We start from the raw sequence: 21657 nt of genomic DNA on the forward strand, positions 1-21657 counted from the left end.
AACAGCTGTATACTACTGTTGCCTTTATTTAGACAAAGGCCTGTAGCATGTTTGGTTTAGAGTTTATATTTAACCCACATTAATTCGGGAAATTAAGATATTAAGACGACATTTGTTGGCCTTTTGATTTGTTTTTTAATAATGTTTGTGTTGTGCTCTTGAAATGAAATTAACACCACAACTCCTTGCATTCGAATGACAATATACAGAAACATTTTCAAAAAGAAGACTAAAATATAAATAACTATGTTTTTAATATTACAGATTATTCCTGGCCTGTCAACTACTGATAATGATCTTAACCCGACAGTCAAGTATAGCCTTCAAACACATGACGATACATTCGTTATTGATTCAATCAAAGGTATGAGTTAATATACAATCTTTGTAACCAGATAGAAATATTCGCCAGATTAACAGTTACATGAGTTTGTGAGTCAATAGAATAACCCCCTAATGCGTGACAAGTTTTCTTCGTTCGGAATTAGATGTTTCTTAAATTTTAGGTCGCATGTTTAGCTCCGCGTTTGAGGCTTCATTTTAGTTTCGAGATTAATTTTAACAATGATTTCACTTCATCATAATATCCCTTCACCATTTGATGAATATGAAGTTACCTGTTTTTAAAGAACTGATATGAAAAACGAGAGCACAAGCACAAAATGTTGACTGATTGATTTAATTGTGTTTAACGCTACTTTATGAACTATTGTTCTATTTCTTTGTGGTCAGTATAAAATATTGCAGAGAAGGCGTTAGTGCCATGAAAGAACCACTGACTTTCGGTAGCACATAATATTGATATAATATAAAAAAAAAAAAAACGTCTCCATAGCTTGGAATATTTTTGGCAAATATTCAGTGTGAAATTAACAACACCTCTCAATCGAAACATGAACACAATATAGAACACATATCGTTGTCACCAAACGATAGAAACTCAATTTTTAACTACAAAGCTGTATATAACATAGAAATATGTATTTAAAGATGAGTAAATATATCGAAATAGTTATTAAGCATACCATGTTTTAATCAATTCAGAAAAGACGTTTAGGAATAATTTGCTCTAACAAAAGCATTCAAAATTTATAGATCTGTTATTTTCAGGCGTTTATACACTATCAAGTACTTACATGTACGTACCAAATATCTGTTCAAAAATATCCTGAAAGCTAGAATAATCTTTCTTGTTTTTTGTTTTAGGCACTATCAGAACAAGAATCGCCATTGACAGGGAGAAGTACCAATTGTTTGATATCATAGTGAATGCATATGATGGTGTTCACACCACAACTACTACAGTTACCGTAAAAATAATTGATATCAACGACCATGCTCCTTTATTTACAAATCCCGAAAGGTGAAAATATGTATTTATCTCCCTACAGTAGTGTTCAAAAGTTAATGAAGTTCGTTTAATGTTAAGCTACATCCCTTGTACGGAAAACAAAGGACAACCCTTTTTCACAATTAGCAATTAAACGTCTACTTCGTATTGGTTGATGTAAGGTATAACTACTTCCTTACGAAAAAAAGACAAAGTGGTTAATTCTCTTTTGTTTCCTGAACATGGAAACACAAATGAATGTCAAAGTATAACTTATATCTTGCTCTCAAATAGTGTACATGTATTACGTTTTTGATTTTGTCACATATTTTGCATTCAAAATCGCTGGGATACTGTCGAAATGTGTATCTGGTATTGCAGTGTATTGTTAATCCAACTCCGTTTATGTTGATAATATGTGAACATGTTTAAAACACCATCGCTGTTAATCTTCGTTTATAGTCTAGTATTTTTATGACTCACCTACGATAGTAGAGGGGCATTATGTTTTCTGGTCTGTGCGTACGTTCGTCCGTCCGTCCGTTCGTTCGTCCGTCTGTCCCGCTTCAGGTTAAAGTTTTTGGTCAAGGTAGTTTTTGATGAAGTTGAAGTCCAATCGACTTCAAACTTAGTATACATGTTCCCTATGATATGATCTTTTTAATTTTAATGCCAAATTAGAGGATTTACCCCAATTTCACGGTCCACTGAACATAGAAAATGATAGTGCGAGTGGGGCATTCGTGTACTGGGGACACATTCTTGTTTTTACATATATTACTTCATTCATAGCTGTACTGTCACAGTATATGTAGAATTTTGTGGTAATAAAGCTTTACAAAAAGTTAGTTGTTAGTAAAAGGATTTATATGTTTGTTTGTTTCCATTTAAATGTGTAATTTGTTAAAACTTAATTTACCAATACGTCTTTTTTTATACGATACGTTTGATAGTTTTTTTTCACAGTTTTTGGGATGTTTTTACATGTTTGATATTTTGCTACAAGTGTTTGATGATTTTATATAAAATGTCAAATGGTCAATGATGAAGCCAGACAGACAAAAGACTTAAGAACTGACGGATACTATTTCATAATGAATGACAAAAGCACATGTATTATAAAACTCGTATTTAGTAATATAAAGAAACATATCACTGATTATTTTCTTTATTAAGAATACTGAAATATGCTTTGACTGAAATTTAATTGACACCAAGCAGAAATAAGAAGATGCAGTATTCTAATGCAATTTGTATGTAACAATTTTTTTCATTGGCTAAAAGTTGCCGTCAAATCCACAGTTGACCAGGCGTAACTAAGGAGGGACAACCATTTTGAAATGATTGTATCACCAAATGTTCGATTACTACTATATAATCCAAAATAAAGCAACACCTACCTCGTATTCACTGTTTTAAAGTTATTTTATTCGAATTTGAAGCGTACAGGTAACGTAATAACCTCCAGTTTGTAAGTTTTCATTTGTCTGACGTCACGTTTACCAATGACGTCTTTGCGTAAAAATCATTCATGAAGTTTCGCGGATTTTTTTTTATTTGTCAAATTTTGACATTTTTCCAAGTTTTATCGTATTATTTCTTTTTGAAATGCATTGGAATCGGAATAACAGTACTTTAGTTGAAGAGTTGCCACCGTCAATTGTAGATTTGACGGTCACAAATGCAGTTTTACTGGCGACGCGTAGCTTGACAAAATGTCTCAATTTGACAAAAAGAAAAAAAATCCGCGAAACTTCATGAATGATTTTGGCACAAAGACGTCATGGCTTAACGTGAAGTCATTCAAATGAAAACTTTCAAACTGGAGGTTATTACGTTACCTGTACGCTTCAAATTCGGATAAAATTACATTAAAACGGCGAATTCGAGGTAGGTGTTGTTCTATTTTCGATTATACAGAAGTAAACGAACATTTGTTGATTCAAAATGGCGGGTCCCTCCTTAGTTACGCCTGGTCAACTGTGGATTTGACGGCAATTTTTAGCCAATGAAAAAAATCGTTACATCCAAATTGCATTAGAATCATTAATTAATACCAAAGAGATAACTGTCCATCCAAATCACAGTGTGTAAAGAAATAAACGATTATAGGTCAAAGAATGGCAAGAATGGCAACACAATGACTAGTTTAAAACAATTCAAACGGGGAAACCAACGGTCTAATCTATATAAAAAAAAAACGAGGAACATACATTAACCACATCAACAAACGACAAACACTGAACCGGCTCCTGACTTTTATTCAAATGAATGACCGCGTTTGTTAGCTACAATGTACATGTCTGATCTTTGCCGTGTCATTTGAATACAGAAAATTAAAGAAAAACAAATATACCGAATGCAAGACTCCTCTTCTTCTATTCTAAATAACATTATTTTTAATTAATTATATTTTGACATTTCTTATATATTTTTTCGAAGAAATGGTAAAGTTATAAAATACCATTTTTGGCACTAAACTATGATTATTATTGGTCCTGAATAAATGAGTTGACGAGTGAATGAATTAGCTAATAAATAAATGATTGAATGAACGAATTAATCAATGGACGAACAATTCAATGAACGAACGAACGAACGATCAAACGAACAAATGGACGAATAAATGAATGATATATTTTCAAAGTAATATCTGTTGACCTTTAAACTCTTCATAGAATACAAGATATAGATTTGTTATTTATTTCACAGTTTCACTGTAAGAGAAAATTTGTTAGTTGCAACAAGTGTTGGAAACCTGACTGCAAATGATACTGACGAAGGTAAAAATGCAAAAATAACATTTGACCTCGTAAGTGATGGTGGATATTTTCGTATAAATCAAACAACTGGAAACATACTTGTTGCTAGACAACTGGATCGTGAGACTGACGAAACTCATCGCGTAACTGTGTACGCACGTGACAATGGTGACAACATCCTATCTGCCACTGCGACAGTAACTTTTACAATTGAGGATGTAAACGACAACCCACCAGTGTTTGAACAAGACCAAATAACAGTTGACTTTGATGAAAATAAAACTTGCAAAAATGTTATCACAAAACTTAATGCGCATGACATAGACAAACCTCATACACCTAACAGTCAAATAGTATATTCCTTAAAAAGGTAAGACAAGTTCAAATGCCATTTCAATACAATAACTTATAATATAGAATAACAAATATGTATCGTTTACAAAAAAAGAATAACGAATATGTATCGTTTACAAAAAAACATGCATTAGTTAAGTTCAGATGAAAAAATTAAAAAGACAAAAAAGATGATGAAATGAAGAGCATAGAGAAAACAAATTTTCGAAAGGTTAAAACACATTCACGCTTACATAATAAAGTTATAAGGCTTGGTGAATGCATTTTGAATTTACTTACCGTCATTTAGTTAAATGCCATCCGATTGCCTACGGGTATATAATGAATTTTGTTTATGATGCTATTGATAGATATAAGAAGTTGTGGTATGAGTGCCAATGCAACAACTCTTTATCCAAGTCACAATTTGTAAAAGTAAATCATGTTAGATCAAAGTACGGTATTCAACACGGAGCCGTGCCACCGACAAAACAGAAAGCTTTAAGGAATAGTGTAATAACAAACGGTCTAATCCATATAAAAATCGAGAAACATGTAAGAACAAAATCAACAAACGACAATCACTGTATATCGGGTTACTGACTAAGGAAAGGTGCAAACAACTGCAGCCGGTTTAAACGTTTTAATAGGTACCAACCTTCACCTTTAATGATCCAATAGTTTAACATCACAACATAGAAACACTATAAAATATTAATTGAATTGGTTGAACTCAATCAAAAGACATTGAAAAAAAAACCAAGAAAACATACATTGAACAAATACATTTGATCAACGACACAATTTAAATACTGAATCAATCGAATAAGGTTAGGGATGTTTAACAGTATCACAAAGACAACTATAACCTTGGACAAAATGCCGCCAATTAAACTAATGTTCACTAGAGAATAAAACTAATTTTGTTGTAATATATACAGCGAGAACGGAAATATGTTTTCCCAGAAGTTATTTTATTTCAAAACTACTTATCTTCATTTCAACCTTGAGTATATATAGAATTTTTTCTGTGTCTTGCCAAACTTTTATTTGTCTAATATGAAGGAAACATATTTTGACAATAAATGATGTAAATTCACATGTTTTATCAATATAATATATGTTTGAATAGTCATTAATATTTATTTTAAATAGAACAGTTATTTGAAATTTATAATTATTAAACAAATTAAACATGTAAATGTTATTTAATTTGAATTACAAATATTATTTTTTTGTGTGTATAAATTTAGCGAAACCGATAAATTTACGGTGGACAATCAGTCTGGTAACCTCACTTGTAAAGAACCTCTAGACTATGAACACAGGATTTTTTATGAAATAATTGTTGAAGCTCACGACAATGGTAAACCCGCAATGTCGTCTCAACAGACAGTTGTTCTCAACGTAAAAGATATCAACGATAACATTCCACAATTTGTTGACTTGAAACCTTCAATTACTGTCAGGTTTGTTCTTTTTACATTAGACACTTCTCTCTAAAGTAAAAAAGAAATAGTTAAAAGATAAAATCCAATAAGTTGAATTTCAGTTATTCATAGTAAAACAAATAGTGGAAGTGTAATCAGTGTTTATGTGTTTTAAATCAAAATAAGTTCAAAACAAAAAGAAAAAAAAGATAAAGATAAAACTCAATCGATTGCAAGTTTTGAACAATAATGCAAATCATGAAGTAGTATAAATATACACAAAATTTCCATTGGCACTGTTGGAGAAAAAGTTCTTTTTGCATAAATGAAACTCCACTTTTGTTTATTTGACCACACACCGACTTCTTTTTCTGTTGCATTATCTAAACATTTTCATTTATAAACACATTGCTAGTTATGAAATATGACAAAGGGTTCCAATACTCATGTGCCGTGTGCAAGAATTTGTTTTTTAAGGTTGTACGGTAGTTGTGTTTAAAACGGTTTGAACATATTCCCAGCATTGTAGCATATTTCTAAGCTGGCGGAAACGACCATTGATATGGTCATTTCTCTAACTGTACTGTTCATGAAATGTTAAACTTTTGAAACTCTTATAATGATTTTTAGAACTCCATGCTTTATATGGCGTTAGTGAGATTTTGAACCTCAAAGTTTCCGTAGCATTATAAATTTGATTTTGAATTCTATAATTAGCTAACTCAGATTATAGTGACACTGGCGAGTCTCGTGTTAAGGAAACGTGTGGGTTTCGTACTTATCTTTAATTAGTTATTGGCATATAGTCCTGGATATTTCATTGAAATAGTACAAAAGGACATACATGTTTTAAGTAATATGCTTTACCGTTTTGGCGCGATAGGTTAAACACAAATTAAAAATTCACACGATTTGTTGTTTCAATCTTTTGTTTGGTGTTTAACTGGATTCTATACTATGCTTGAATTTTGATGCTGTATTAAATACCTTTTTCGTAGATATTTCATCGAAGAACGAGTTGTTGATGTGATTAAGGCCAAAGACTTGGATGTAGGAAATAATGCAAAAATCCATTTTACAATAGATGGGAATGCATCAGATTTCCTTTCAATTGACCAAAATGGTGGTATACTACGTACCAAAAAGTCACCTAATCCAACAGATGGTAATTACAGCTTAATCATACATATAACAGATGATGGTAGTCCAAGTTTGACTAACTCAGCTCCAATGACAGTTAAAGTGCAGACACATTCCAAACAGTCTCTTAAATTTAATAAGCAAGAAATTAATATGACAGTAATGGAGAACAGTGCACAATATTTAACTTTACAATCTGTATCACATTACGTGTCTAATCCGGACAATCAATCTTTGAAATATGAAATTATTGATAAGAGTGAGGACCTTTCATTTTTTGTGGACGAATCAAATGGGACAGTTATTTTAACCAAAGAGATTGACAGAGAACGCAAAGAAGTCCATGAATTTGTTATTCGTGTGAGAAATAAAAATGTGGCAGAAAACAGTGATCTAGCTTTAGTAAGTATTTGTAATAAGTTTAGCTGCCGAAGATGTATTTTTAATTACAAAATCACATGAACCAACCCCGAATGTTACACATTCCCAAATTACTGATATTTTCATATTTAGATTAAGGATTATCTCTCGAATGAAGACTAAATCTGGTGTAATATCACTGTTTTTGAATATGTCATTTTCGTTCGAAAAAAGTTATTCTCAAGGTTATCGTTGAATATTCCTTGTTTAAAAATAACGAACAAATACGGTTTATATGATAAGGAACAGCGTCACAATAATCCATGCATATGCGTATACTTTGTAAATCGAGCAATAACTCCAATATATTTTGTTTACTCTTTAAACCTTTTCCTCAGTATCTTTTAACGATCTTGTCACGCTCTTGCCACGTCTAAAAAGACCCTACTACGACTGACAAGATCTCTGTTTGCTTCTACCAAGACCTTCCCGATCAAATTACGATCTCAATACGAATCTACTACGATCGAACTACTACTTCAATACCTTTCAACTACGTTGTGACTACGGTTTTTGTCCCTATAAATAGTTTGACTCTCCCATCATGCACTCCAAATTTATTGGAAAAACATGCCACTAAAGTACCAAAAACACTTAGAGGTCGTGTTGCTAAAAAAGAGGTATCAACAGAATGAGGTCGTATAATTATCGTTGCTATGACATAATAGAGTTGTAGTTACGTATTATGGACAAAAAGCGCGTAGGAGCAACGTATTGTTGTCTTCCACATATTAGTATAATCGTGTCAATATATAAGTAGAAGCGTATTAAAGACGTAGTGAAATATTTATTTGTCGCGGTGAAATTGTGATAAGGTCGCATAATATTTTCAATAAGCTTCCCCAATTGCACGACGTTTCCAATACGATGCTTCTACTCCCATCCAGATCTTACTATATCCTTGCTATTACATTACTACGCTTCTTATATGACTAGTTTTGGCTAAGAATTTACTACGAATGTTTTGCCTATGTTCAAAGTTGGTCGTAGACCTCCACGATCATGAAGACTTGGCATTTCCTTAACACAACCACCACGATCTTACTACGACTTCGAAATTTTTCACAATTTTTGAGATCGTAGCGGGTTCGTGGTCATAGTGTGATGCGAGTATTAAGTAGGCAAGAGGTAATCTTATTGGAGTTGTGTTAAAACTGTCTATATGACTCATATGCCCCCGCTCGTTGATATGCTAGAGTCAACGATAAGTAGGGAAATGTATAAATCTTGTTATTTACTCAAGGCATTGCTGATACTCAACTTAAACATACATTTTATAAACTCCTAAATCTGTACGTGTGAGAGCGCTTATATAATATGACGAACCGGATGTACTGATATTTTTTAGGAAAAAATTATCGATACCGATTTCGAACATGTCTGAGACATTCAAAACAAATTAAACTTTAAGTGTACGTAGGAGAGTGTGCAAATAACTGATAATGGTGTGCCTTCAGTAAAACCTTGTTGCGAGGGACAAAAAGCACACTAACTAGATCCAATTACTGACATACTGAAATAAATTATTTAAACATAGCACCTTTTGATCAACAACATAACTGTTGACATTCTAGTCCATTCGACATTTTATTAAACTGAATTAACCCCCTGTGTGGAAGCAATTTGTTTGTGTTCCTATATGGAAAATAACTTAAACAAGCACTTTTTGATATATGAAAACAAATATGTAAAACCCTTTGATTATATAGTTTTCAGACATATTGATCAATCAGATCGATGTAACTTTCGTAATAAATTGCTTTGTTTTTTTTACTGTCAACCTGTTTTGATTCGAACGGTACACCAGTAAAATGCAATCAATTCTAAAATAGCAGTTAAATTGATGATACAATATACAATGAATTACAAATTATACTGTATTCAAGATTTTTTACAGTAACTGAAAGCAAGTACAGTGTTGTGATCAGAAATGAGTCTGCCATTAACTTTCCTTTAAATTGCTATACCTCAAACAAAAATTCACACATCAATGTCAAACAATACAGGAACACGTCATCTTGTCAAATGCAAAACAAGTATTGCCACTTTTTTTTAAAAAAAGTCACAAACCTATTTCTCACATAATGTACTGTTGTGTTCAGATAAAAGACATATTTGTAGTAGGGTTTTGTAAATTGGAACCGTTATCATATGTTTATGGTTTTGATCATCAATATTCGTCAATTGACAACACATAAAACGTTAAATTGTTAAGCCCCAGTCACACCTTCACGAATAGCGCGAACGAGTGCCGAACGGATAACTTTTTACAATCCGTTCGGCGTCCGCTCAATCTATCCGGTAAGGTGTGTCCACATCTTTAGTCAATCAAATTAATGAAAATGTGTCTGTATATTTCATGCAACTAACTAATTCTATGTTTTTTTTATAATTAGGTGAGAGTTTGGGTTCTTGACGAAAATGATAACGTACCACTGTTCACCTTAAATACATATTTCTCCAAAATGAATGAAAATATACAAGAAGGAGCTGTCGTGTCTCGCATAATAGCAACCGATGCTGACATTGACATAAACGCTGATATTCAGTTCACAGTATATGGGGAGAGTATGTAGTAACAGTTATAATACCATAAATTTTTACTTTTTAACTCACCTGCTCGTTGTCTGTCGTCCTCCGTCGTAAACGTTTACAAAAATCTTCTCCTCTGAAACTACTTGGCAAAATTTCACAGAACATGGCCACATTCATCCTTAAGGTATTTAGTTTAATAAGTGTTTCCCAATCACCGATCCTGCCAACCGACATTGAACAAAAAAGACGTAGTGGTAAAATGCAGTTTTTTTTGGGCTTATATCTCTAAAACTAATATCTTAAAAGCGCAAATCTGACAGGAGTAACAAAGTTTATCAGGTTGATATCTGTCAGCCATGACATTTTCCGAATAACTAGACAACCTTTTATTCGATTGCTGCCTCTGAATTGGTAATGTTAAGGAAATTTTGCAGTTGTTTGTTTTGTAGAATAATATAATTATAGATATAGATAAACTGTAAATAACACCAATGTTCAGCAAACTAAAATCTACAAATAAGTCAACATGACCAAAAATTGTCAATTGACCCCTCAGGAGTCTTTGTCCTTCATGGTCAATTAAAAAAAAATATGTAAAATTTTGTAATCTTTTACAAAAATCTTCTACTCTGAAACTATTGGGACAAATGTTACCAAACTTAACCATAATCTTTATTAGGTTTCTTGTTCAAAACATGTGTCCGATGACTACACTTGGCAACCAACATTGCTGACATTACTGAAAGTAGAACTCAGGGGTAAAATTCCGATTTTGGATTATGTCTCAGAAACTTAAAATATTAACCAGGTAAAAACCATCTATCCTGAAATTATTAGATGAATCAGACAACCTGTTGTTGGGTTGCTGCCCTGAATTGGTAATTGTAAGGAAATTTTGCAGTTTTAACCGGATTTTCGAATGAGCCTCAAGAAACTTTTTTTACTTTATTTTGTTCCTTTAAATTGCATCATACTTGATTGATTTTTTATCAAAGTTCAAAACTTAATCTTCTAGAAGTAAAAGAATATCAATCAAGGGATAATTAGTTATAGTAGCCTGAACAAAGTCAGTGGTATTTTTTAAAGGAAAATGAAATTGTTTTAAAAAAATTAAAAACAAAGCCCAGTTTGATTATTGTTTGTTTTTTATATCATGAAATTGTTCACAGGTTGGAAACCACTTCGATATTTTAGAAATTATTAGATATTATAAAATATTTACAGGTTGTCAAGATACATTTTCTCTTAAGAATGAAGGAGCCGGAAATGCAACGATACTGTTGCGTACAGCAGTGGATTATGAGAAACAAAATTCTTGTACTTTCGATGTGAAGGTAACTTTATTTGAATCTTTTAAAATTGCTAAATGAAATGCAAAAAAATGACGTTAATTTATTTCTCATCTTTTATGATAATCTCTGGGTTCTTTATACTATAAGAAAATGAAGCTTTGGCTTGATTTTTTTTATTGAAACTACTGTGTAATCAAGCCAGTCGGGAAAATTGAGAAAAAATTTGGAGCACTTGTATTTTTCATTAGACATCGATTTTACAATGCTAATATGTTTATTACACGTATTGAACACATGCTATATCTTTTGTGCATGGAATGACTGATTATAAAAACACTGATAAGAATAGATTGAATTTTTTTTCTGCTTTGAAAACGCAAAAAGGCATATGTGTTAATTATGAAATAATTCATGGAAGCCATAGATTTGTTCGAAATTTACACATGGCCTGGGTCGTGATATTCGAATTTTATCCTGAGCGTTAGCGAGGGATAAAATTAACGAATATCACGGCCCAGGCCATGTGTAAATTTACAACAAATCTATGGCTTCCATGAATTATTTCGATTCTAATAGGACAAATACGATCATTAAAAAACTGAAGCGATGATGGGTATACCGTGTGTGTGGCTGTTCTATTTTACCCACTGTTCGATAAATGTAAAACAAATTTAATAAACCTGCATGAATGATTTCTTAACTAACTGCTAGAAAAAAATGTGATTCCTTTGGTTACTTCTCAGTAAACCTAACATTTGCAATTTTAAATTTACATTTTTTTTTTCGTAAGCTACCGTCAATTCACTGTCGACATGTTGTAACCAAGGAGCCGCCATGTTGACTTGCTGAAATCAGTAAATGTGCGAATAATGCAATAGAACAGACAACAAGTAACACCTACCTCAATAATTTATTTTAATGCAATTGTACCCGAGTTTAGAAGGTAAACGCAATAGAAAAACCTTCAGCTTTGACGTTTTCATACGTATGACGTCATGTTTTGAAATGACGTTAATGCGCCAAAATCATTACTGGAATTTCGTGGAATTTTAATTTATTTTGTTTTTGTCCATTTTTCCGTTCTCTAATGTGTAAATCCCTTTTTGTTATGCGTCAGAATCAGAATAAATGTTCTGTAGGGTTTTATTCAATTGTAATTGTTAACACAGCGAAATCCACAACCGTTTACACATAGGTTACGATACATGTGGATTTACGTGGGAGGCATATTTAAACAGCCATTTGTGTACATCTTGGAGTCTACGTTAAGTATAGATATATCGAGAATTTTATCACGGAGTTGTTTACAAAGCGAAAGAAGCACGTCATATTAGAATTATAATTTAATGTTTTTTTCTATAAAAAAGGGGGCAATACAAATAATTTGTTAAAAGTGAATTTCAAATATATTTTTTAAATGATTTCTTTATATTTGAGAATCCCAGTATATTGATAAAGTCATCCCGAAAAGGCAGGTATAGGTACATACAATTGTCAGTCCATCAGTGCGTTCTTCATCCTTTCCGGTATGGTTTTTAGTTGGAACATAAAGAACATCACGAAACGGACCGAACCTTTTTACAGAGTGTTTTGGATTTCATGACAAAGTTGGATATTTTTATCACTATTCTTTATTCAGTTACATTGTTATGGGACGTGATTGTTTAAAAATTCTTAAAAGTGTGTAGCTACCGGGTTTTTATTAAACAAACCACTACACGAAATGGTTTAAGAATACATACGAATTTTGATAACCGATTAAAGTTCGATTTTCTTCATTTAAAATTCACCATTTTTAATGAAAATTGTCGTCGTTAGTTGATAAATTCGTATAAGGTAACTGAAATTGCAGGCAAGCAATATCAGACAAGCTAACATGGGCCTCTTGTTATAATCTATAATTTATGTTACAAAATCTCCGTAGCAAGAGTCTTCTTTTGATTACAGACTTAATTACTTACTAATACACATGCATTGAAACATTCTTTCTTGGTAGTGAGGCATTGGTTAAATGGAGGTAAAACTTTATCAAAAATACCAATTGAGTGTTTCATATGATGAAAAATTGTCAAACATAAGATTAAATCTAACATGTATTTTTCTTGGTTACATTTCAGTTGATATATGGATATTTGGTCTATATTTGATCGCCCTATCAAAATGACTTTACTTTATAAAAGTTAGACCAAATATGATCAAGGACAAATATTTCGCGGTTGCCTGCACATGAAAATGAAATAGTGCAAGTTGGGCCTGGTGTCGAAGAGACACATATCATTTGTTTTATTATGTGTATTTTTAGGCTTTTAACCCAAACAAAGCAACGGTGTGGTCTAACGCTACTGTTGTTATCGATATACTTGATTATAATGACAACACACCTGAGTTTATTAGATCTAACAATAATAAATATACAGTTGATGTACCTGAGGATACGAACATCAACAGTCAAGTAAGTATAAACAAGTTAGTAAGATTGTTTCTGCCTGTATAAATCATTCAATGGGCATTTGTTAGAATCAAGTATCCTATTTTTCGTAATATAAAGGTAATTTCAATTAGGAAGCAACACATTAATATGACGGACAAACTAAACTTTAAGATAATATATTTCAATATCGTTTATAAAGTTTTTTGTATCAGCGTTCTCCGTTGTGATTCCTTTCTATCATCCGCAATAATATAAGCATAACTTATTTTTCTTTCATCTTGTGACAATATGAAGGCGGGACAATTGAGAAAGCTAATATGAGAAACTTTATTGACAATTTTAAAATGTTTTTGTTTTCATTATGAAAACAACAAATACACAATGTTGATCACAATGAAATAATGACACTCATTTTCATACTATAAAAACACCACTTAGACTTTAATACTTAAATATGTTTCTATATTACATATCACACTTCACAAGTAAGGAGATGTTGCATGATAAAGGTAGTATACCGCTGTTCAAAAGTTATAACTCTTTTGAGAAAAAATAAAATCCGGGTTACAAACTAAAACCGATGGAGTACATCAACTATAACAATAAAACAACGGAACAGAACAGAAACACTTTTAAGTGCAACAAAAACAAACACCAATGCAACATTCACAAAAACGAACTTTTTGATAATGATTGACAATGAGACAACTATTTACAAGATCTGTTTCCAATAATCATTCTCATATAAACATTACCAAAGAGGTTTGTTCTATTTTGCTCTCAAATTTTAACAAAAAAACGAAGAACTGGATTTCCCTACATGACATATTGGGATGCGAAATTTACCTGGGTTTCCGTACAAACAACGTTGGGAAGCTGCGAAACATCTTTTCAAATTATGATTGTATGTCTTATAATAAGGCAATAAATTTATTGTCCTAAGGGCAGTGGGAATCAAATGTGGGTACTAAGAAATCCACAGATCTCTTAGAATTAGAGTTCGGTGTTTCAGTTATTTTGATTCATACTTGAAAAACACTCTCACTCAAACAAACAAAAATATCTTAAACTGACATCTTCACGATGCTTGATCTGTTATAAGCGTTATATTATAAAATAGAGAATGGAAATGAGGAATGTGTCAAAGAGACAACAACCATGACCAAAGAGCTAAAAACAGCCGAAGGCCGCAAATGGGTCTTTAATACAGCGAGAAAATCCCATACCCGGAGTCTTGCATAAGCTGTCCCCTAAAAGAAATGGGAACTATCTCAGTGGTAATGGAAGTTATACTTAACTCCGAAATATATATAAATGAACTAGAATTATAAATCATACAAGACTGACAAAATCCAGAGGCTCCTGACTGGTTTTTTTTTTTAATTCTCAACCCTCCCCAATACCTCTACCAAATGTAGAAAAAACATATACATAGTAATACGCACAGTAATTCTCAGTTAAAAAAAGTCCGAGTCCGAGTACGATGTCAGAATAGAAACTAAAAAATGACAATGATACATAAATCAACAAAAACATTCTAGTAGCTACATTTGGGGGTGTTTGCGACAGACACCACCTTTCCTATAAGAACGGACTATGTTCATCTAGTTTTCTTTTGTTTTTATGAGACAGACTTCTTACAAGAGCATCTCGGGGAAAATGAAAGTCTAGCATTAGGATTCCTTACATTTCACACACTTTTATCTTGATGATGTCCTCTCACTAAAAGAATTAACTTTAGTAATGTGTTAAACTTATTCTTCCCATTGAAATCGAATTAAAGGGTTCCACGGATACGTATAAGTCTGGCTTGTATGTTGACTTACGTCTAGAAATTGTTACTGAAATTCGGATGCGAAAACAAATTACAACAACAAAGATAAAATATCTGCTGATGCATGAAAGGCAAACAATTATCAAATTACATGATTTTTTTTCTCTATACAGCTTTCATCATTTGGTCAAGTGGACGATAAAGATAGCAGAGAGAACGCAGACATAGAATTAACTGTTGTCAATGATACTTGCTGGTTTACTGTTAACCTAGGTTTGTATATTATCATGTCACTGGTAATAATACGATAGATGTTGTGCTAACATATTTCTTGGTAACTTCCCGACATATAAGTTTACAAGTGAATCAGATTCGGAATTCTATTTAACTCATCTAAAACTCAAATTTGATGATTGAGATTAACTCATAAATGTAGATTGAAGAAATGGTGTATACAACATCAATTTCATCATTTAAAAATATACATAAACAATTTAATTTTACGAGCAAACTGTTCAGTTCACAATTCGTTGTTTTTTCCAGAACTATATAAATTTGCTTTCACATTGCTAGCATTTGCTTTGAAAACAAATTTTGAAGAGTTCAGTGCTCGTTACTGTTTTCAAAGGTGAAGACACAAAATGTTATTATTGTTGAACGAAAACAAAAGTTACTACATCTTTTAAGGAATATAGCGAGATACACGGATTACACACATGATTTTGCGAGTCTGTTCTGTTTTCTATCTTTATTTAACGACTGACTGTCAAATGTTTTAGCATTGGATTCAAAACAAAATAGCAAAGTATTTTGGTTTTTCTTGCTTGATTTTTGCAATAATTGACTTCCAAATCTTTACCATCAGATTCGTTAAAAGTAGATGTAAAAAATACCTTGTTGTAATGTGTTTTCGCTATTGAAGAAGAAACTACACTTCAAAATTATACAAACAACTATAATGTTAAGCAGAAGCAAAAACGACAACTTTAAATAAAATTTCTCAAAACAAATTACATCAAATATATTAAACGTTTTTACTTAAGTTAGTATTTTATACACCGTTATATATAATACTCTGATTATAAGCTTATAGAAAGTAAATATATAAGGAGGAGCAAAGATCGACTGGTTTGTGACTACGATTATTGGGAAAGACATATCAATACATATATTCATTTACAGTCAATACAGCTAGGTTGGGTTGTAGAATTACGAACGGGAATGACCTTCAATTAGGGAAACAAGAACTTATCGACAAAACTGAAAAGTCACCTTTTGTAGGATGTAGCTATTGCTAATCTTTAAATATTCATATCTGCATGAGCTTAATTATAGTTGGTACAATTTTATAAAAAAATGTACAATATCCAATGCTTATCATGATTGACGGGAAAATAAGTTTAACTTTTGCACTATACTGTCAAATGATTAGTTGCATTTTTGTTAATTTTTTCCAGTTAACAAAGAGATGTTTTTAAAGGTGAAGCCTAACATTACACTAGATTATGATAATGGTGATGTACAAAATTCATGTACTCTCAATGCGTCGGACAAAGGTGTACCTAAACTGTTTTCTATAGCCACACTGAGCATTAACATAATCGATGTTAATGATAATTCACCTAATATATATAACCCCGAAATTTTTCTTAATGTGTCACGTGATACTGAGACCGGAACCATTATTGTTGACAAGATACCTGCTTCTGACATCGATTCAGGTGTAAACGGAATGCTGGTTTATAGATTCGGTAAGTATCTTTTTCGATTGGTCTGAATGACGCTTTTGGTAAATTGTTTAGTCGCGTAGTATTAATTGGACGATTATTGTTTTTTCCTTTTATTTGTTGACTAACGTCTTTCGGGAAACATACTGTATATAAAAAGGTTCATCGATTGCACCGTGTAACTTTTGATGATACTATTGTTAAAAGCTATATAAATATGACTTTTTATTTTTTTTGTCCAAAGTGTACAGACTGCAGGAAATTCCAGAAATTGCGTATAAATTTAGGCATTGTGGTAATCGCTAGATTACCTGAAATAACTCTGTTCCATTTGACACTTGATTCCTAATCTTTCGACAAAACATAAATTTCGTTTTGAAAAATGAAATAAATATTGAAAAAAGCAATGTATTGAGTGCTTTTGCACAAATATTCTTCCACTTTGGACATAATCTTGGTGTTTTTTACATTTTGTCTGTTCAACGATGAACAGATTTTGATCATGATGGACCCAGTGTCAAACACACAATTTCTTTAATTACAAAATATATAGATCTCACATAAGACTTGTAACGTTGATATGATTTGTTTATTCATCTTTTTATGAACCGCCCGTATCACGATTCTGAATTCAGATCTAGAAGTCATTGTTAACACCGGAAACGTAATACAGTTGGTAACAATGTCAGATTGACAAGGCGGACATATACAATTTCCGTTCGCAAGCCAAAATTAAAATACACATACCAAAAGCATGATATTGTTCTTTCTCACTATAAGTTTTTGTTTAATTCACAGACAAATCTGAATATAGTTCAAGGTTTACCATTGACGCTCAAACAGGTCAAATTATTCTAAATACTGTACTTCATAGTGTGCAGAAGGACGAGATCAAGCTCAGTGTTATTGTTTCTGACAAAGGTTCACCTCAAAGGTCAACGAGAGCACAGGTAGGTCTAATTCTAAATTCAAACTTGTATTTAATTTTATTTAATCTATATCATTTAAGTAAATTAGAAGTTTAAAAACAAAATTCAGTGATTGAGTTCTAGAATAGTAGAACAAAAATAATATGATCGAACAAATGGGTAAAAAAAAGTACCAGTGTTAAAAAGCATTTTTTAAACAGATAGTATTGTAAGTTACTGTTAGCCGATTGTTACCCGACTAAATAATATGACGAAACATTCATACATGTATATTCATGCCATTTGTAACATCTGTTTGCGGCAAGGATGTTATCATTCCGATTCTTGTTACAACATTGTATAAAGAACATGATATTTAAGCCTATAGTTTCGTTTGAAAGAGGATGTATAGTATGACAGTTTTTGGACCCTTAATTTCGAAAATAAAAAAATGTTAATAATCTTTCAAATCTTCATCCACCATAATTCTTTCATATATAGGTCTTTACACTCTTTATTGTTTTCTTATACATTTCTCGAAGGTTTCAAACTTGCTGTATCAAAAATAAAACTGCATAAACTGATGAAAAGCCTCACTTTGAAATATTGTCAGTAACAGTCAGATATAAAACAAGGAATAGACAAAATGATATCATGTTATACATTTTTCTCTTTAAATATTGGTAAAAGATATTTTTCGGTAAGGCTTTGTATCCCTTAACATTTTGACAGAAGCTATTAGTATGATGTCCGTTTGAGGTCAAATATGTAAATTTTCACAGCTTTATGAAATCACATGTGACTTTTTTGCACTAAAGAATGGAGATATTATCATCTTCAGTCATCTTCAAAATTAACATAAGAATTTTACATAGCAATTTCAAAGACTAGATCAGTACTCTTATCATATCTCTGAACATGAAAATTCCTGCAGTTCATATATGTACTTGATTCCAGTCATCCCAGATCGTTTAACTGTATCTCGAATAGCCTTATGATATTATTTTAACAACCAACTTACATACTTTAAATCTTAAAACGTCTATTAGGTTCAAAATCAGTTTGTATAAAATAAGCTGTATTTGGAAGCAAAGTAATTCATGAACAATTATTAAAAGATTTATATTGCATTTCTCAATTTAATTTGTCAATCGTATCTATTTTGCATAATATTTGTACTTTCACAGGTTACAGTTAAAATTACAGATGATAACCCAAGACCATTTTTCAATGTTCCATCCGTTACTGTAAACATTCAGGAACATACCAATATTGAAGATGGAAAATTGGGAACAGTAACAGCATACGATAGGAGAGACGGAGTGATACAAAGTTGCGATTGTACATATTCATTAGACACAAAAAGAGGTACGTATGATGACATGAACATTGTTATTTCAACAAAACTTTACAATAAATTATTCGGAATAACACTTCTTTTGTACTTTTCAAAACATTGGGTACACGTATGTCTATTTAAAAGTTAATCTGACTCATCCTGTGTACTGTGATTGACCTGGAATCATTATTTATTGTGTTGAGCACATGGACTTTTTATAAGAGTTTTTATATAGTAAATGTATATGACATTATATGTCAAACTTATTTTCTAGTAAATATTATACGTTTGATATGAATTCCGTCCACTGAACATAGAAAATGATAGTGCGGATGGGGCCTCCGTGTACTGGGGACACATTCTTGTTTTTAAGTTATTTAAAAGTTTGCATTCATGTTGTGTTGTAACATTACTGTCCCAGGTAAATAGAGGGACTGAGCATTCAAACTTATATCTTTTCCCGCCTCGCTATGTTTGTGCCTAGTCCATAACAAGGAGGCGATAATCAAGTAATTTGAAATTGTTGCCGGCCATACTGGGTTTCATTTATTTTGTTTACGGTGAATCATCGGTATATATTTTCTCAGATAGAATTTTTCTCTACTTTGAAATAAAGAAGACTTTTTTCAAAAATAATATAATTAAAGTATTGGTTAATGTTCTATTTTTCAAGCTACAAGTAGTGCAACATTGCACACATTCGCATTTACTTATCTTGAAAAAAACACATATTTTGAGAATGAAAGAATTCAATGAGAGAGAATGTAATAAAACAAAATATGAGACGATAGGTTTTGCAATGTTTTAAAATATGCTTTAATAAAATAAAAAAAAAGAATGGTGTCACTGAACTTGTTGTCTTGCTACAAGCAAAACATGAAAATTTCACTATCATTCCAGTTTGAAATCTTTACTAAGAGACTTATGTCCCCTATAGTGGCTAAGTTAAAAATTGTATCCTACAAAAAAAGAATTTAGTATTTATTTTTTCACCCCGTGTCAGTTTATTACGCCGTTTTAGTTGTGATCATTTTGATGAAATATCATTAATTGCAATACTCATATAAGAAGACCCTATATCAGTACTGAACGAATAAAAATGAGATGAAAAACAACGATCAAGTTGTTGACGTAATTTCTAAACTATGTTAAAAATTAATCTAGAGTTGTCTCTCTTTGTCTGTTGTTAATTATAATTCACAAATACCAAAATTAAAATACTACAAACTTTTTGTATATTATACTCATTTGTGTAGAGGTTCCATCCTCTGTATTTCATTTACAACTAATACAAAAACAATCCTTTGAATTAAACATACATTTTATTACACCAACTTGTATTTACATTTTCATTACTAGAATATACATTTTTACTTTGTGGCATTACTTTGGCTACAGATTATTCTATAATATTTTGTTGAGGCGCCAGGGTGACTACCGATTACCTATACACAATGGCTATCAGCTGACCTATGTTGACATAGTGTCATAAAACCCCTGGTAGTTAAACACGGTTACACCACCACCTACCATGGGGAGTGACCGGGGAAAACACTCGTATTACCAATGCTCCAGTTATTAGTGCCCCACCTGTTGGCAGGTGTAGGCCTCCCCTCTATAAGATGAGGTGGAGGAGGTCCCAGAGTCACCCATCTGTAGACTCCACCGTTACCACTAACCACATTTTCCAAACCTGCAAATTTTAGAACTTGTCAGGCCCAGAGCAAGGGCCGAGTGAAATAATCCCCCAATCACTACCAGTCTCCCTGGACCGCCACATGAGAGCCCAAGTCAGGTACCAAATCTGACATGGGTTCTCACCTCCACAAAATTTTTCGTTTATTGAATCTTTGAAAAAGTTGATTTTGTTGTGCGTAGGAAAGACTCAAACACCCCCCCCCCCCCCCCCCCTTGTGTATTATTTAAGAAAATCTGATTTCCAGTTTGTGACAAATCAGTTCCATCTGTTCTGTATAAAGATACTTCACTTGCCCTAATGTTCTCATGTAATATAGCTTTACCCCCGTTTTCTATAACAAAGTTTTTGACCACTAAATTCCTCTTTTCTGTTCTGTTCTATTATTGCACCCGCATTCAAAGGTGCAAAATGCCAGTATCGCACTGTAGCATTGAAGACCATATTTAACCTTTTTAAATAAAGCCTGGTAACTTAGGGTAGACTATTTTACATTTTCAATTAAACCCTTCCCTGTCAATTCTAAATCTGTCAAATCAT

At 32.1% G+C, this 21657-nt stretch overlaps 1 protein-coding gene across 2 annotated transcripts in view; it reads left to right on the forward strand.

Moving 5' to 3' along the window:
* The window catches only part of LOC139511813 (protocadherin Fat 4-like), a 58805-nt gene that overhangs the window by 20065 nt on the left and 17083 nt on the right, over nucleotides 1-21657 (forward strand). For both annotated transcript variants that reach the window (XM_071298908.1, XM_071298907.1), the window contains exons 9-20: nucleotides 265-364; nucleotides 1207-1363; nucleotides 4043-4462; nucleotides 5679-5894; nucleotides 6854-7397; nucleotides 9812-9983; nucleotides 11175-11284; nucleotides 13545-13694; nucleotides 15621-15720; nucleotides 16905-17198; nucleotides 17973-18124; nucleotides 19270-19450. In XM_071298908.1, coding sequence (XP_071155009.1) covers nucleotides 265-364; nucleotides 1207-1363; nucleotides 4043-4462; nucleotides 5679-5894; nucleotides 6854-7397; nucleotides 9812-9983; nucleotides 11175-11284; nucleotides 13545-13694; nucleotides 15621-15720; nucleotides 16905-17198; nucleotides 17973-18124; nucleotides 19270-19450 — 2596 coding nt within the window. The remainder of the gene's footprint in view (nucleotides 1-264; nucleotides 365-1206; nucleotides 1364-4042; nucleotides 4463-5678; nucleotides 5895-6853; nucleotides 7398-9811; nucleotides 9984-11174; nucleotides 11285-13544; nucleotides 13695-15620; nucleotides 15721-16904; nucleotides 17199-17972; nucleotides 18125-19269; nucleotides 19451-21657) is intronic.

This window comes from Mytilus edulis, chromosome 2, assembly GCF_963676685.1.
Source record: "Mytilus edulis chromosome 2, xbMytEdul2.2, whole genome shotgun sequence".
Lineage (NCBI taxonomy): Eukaryota > Metazoa > Mollusca > Bivalvia > Mytilida > Mytilidae > Mytilus > Mytilus edulis.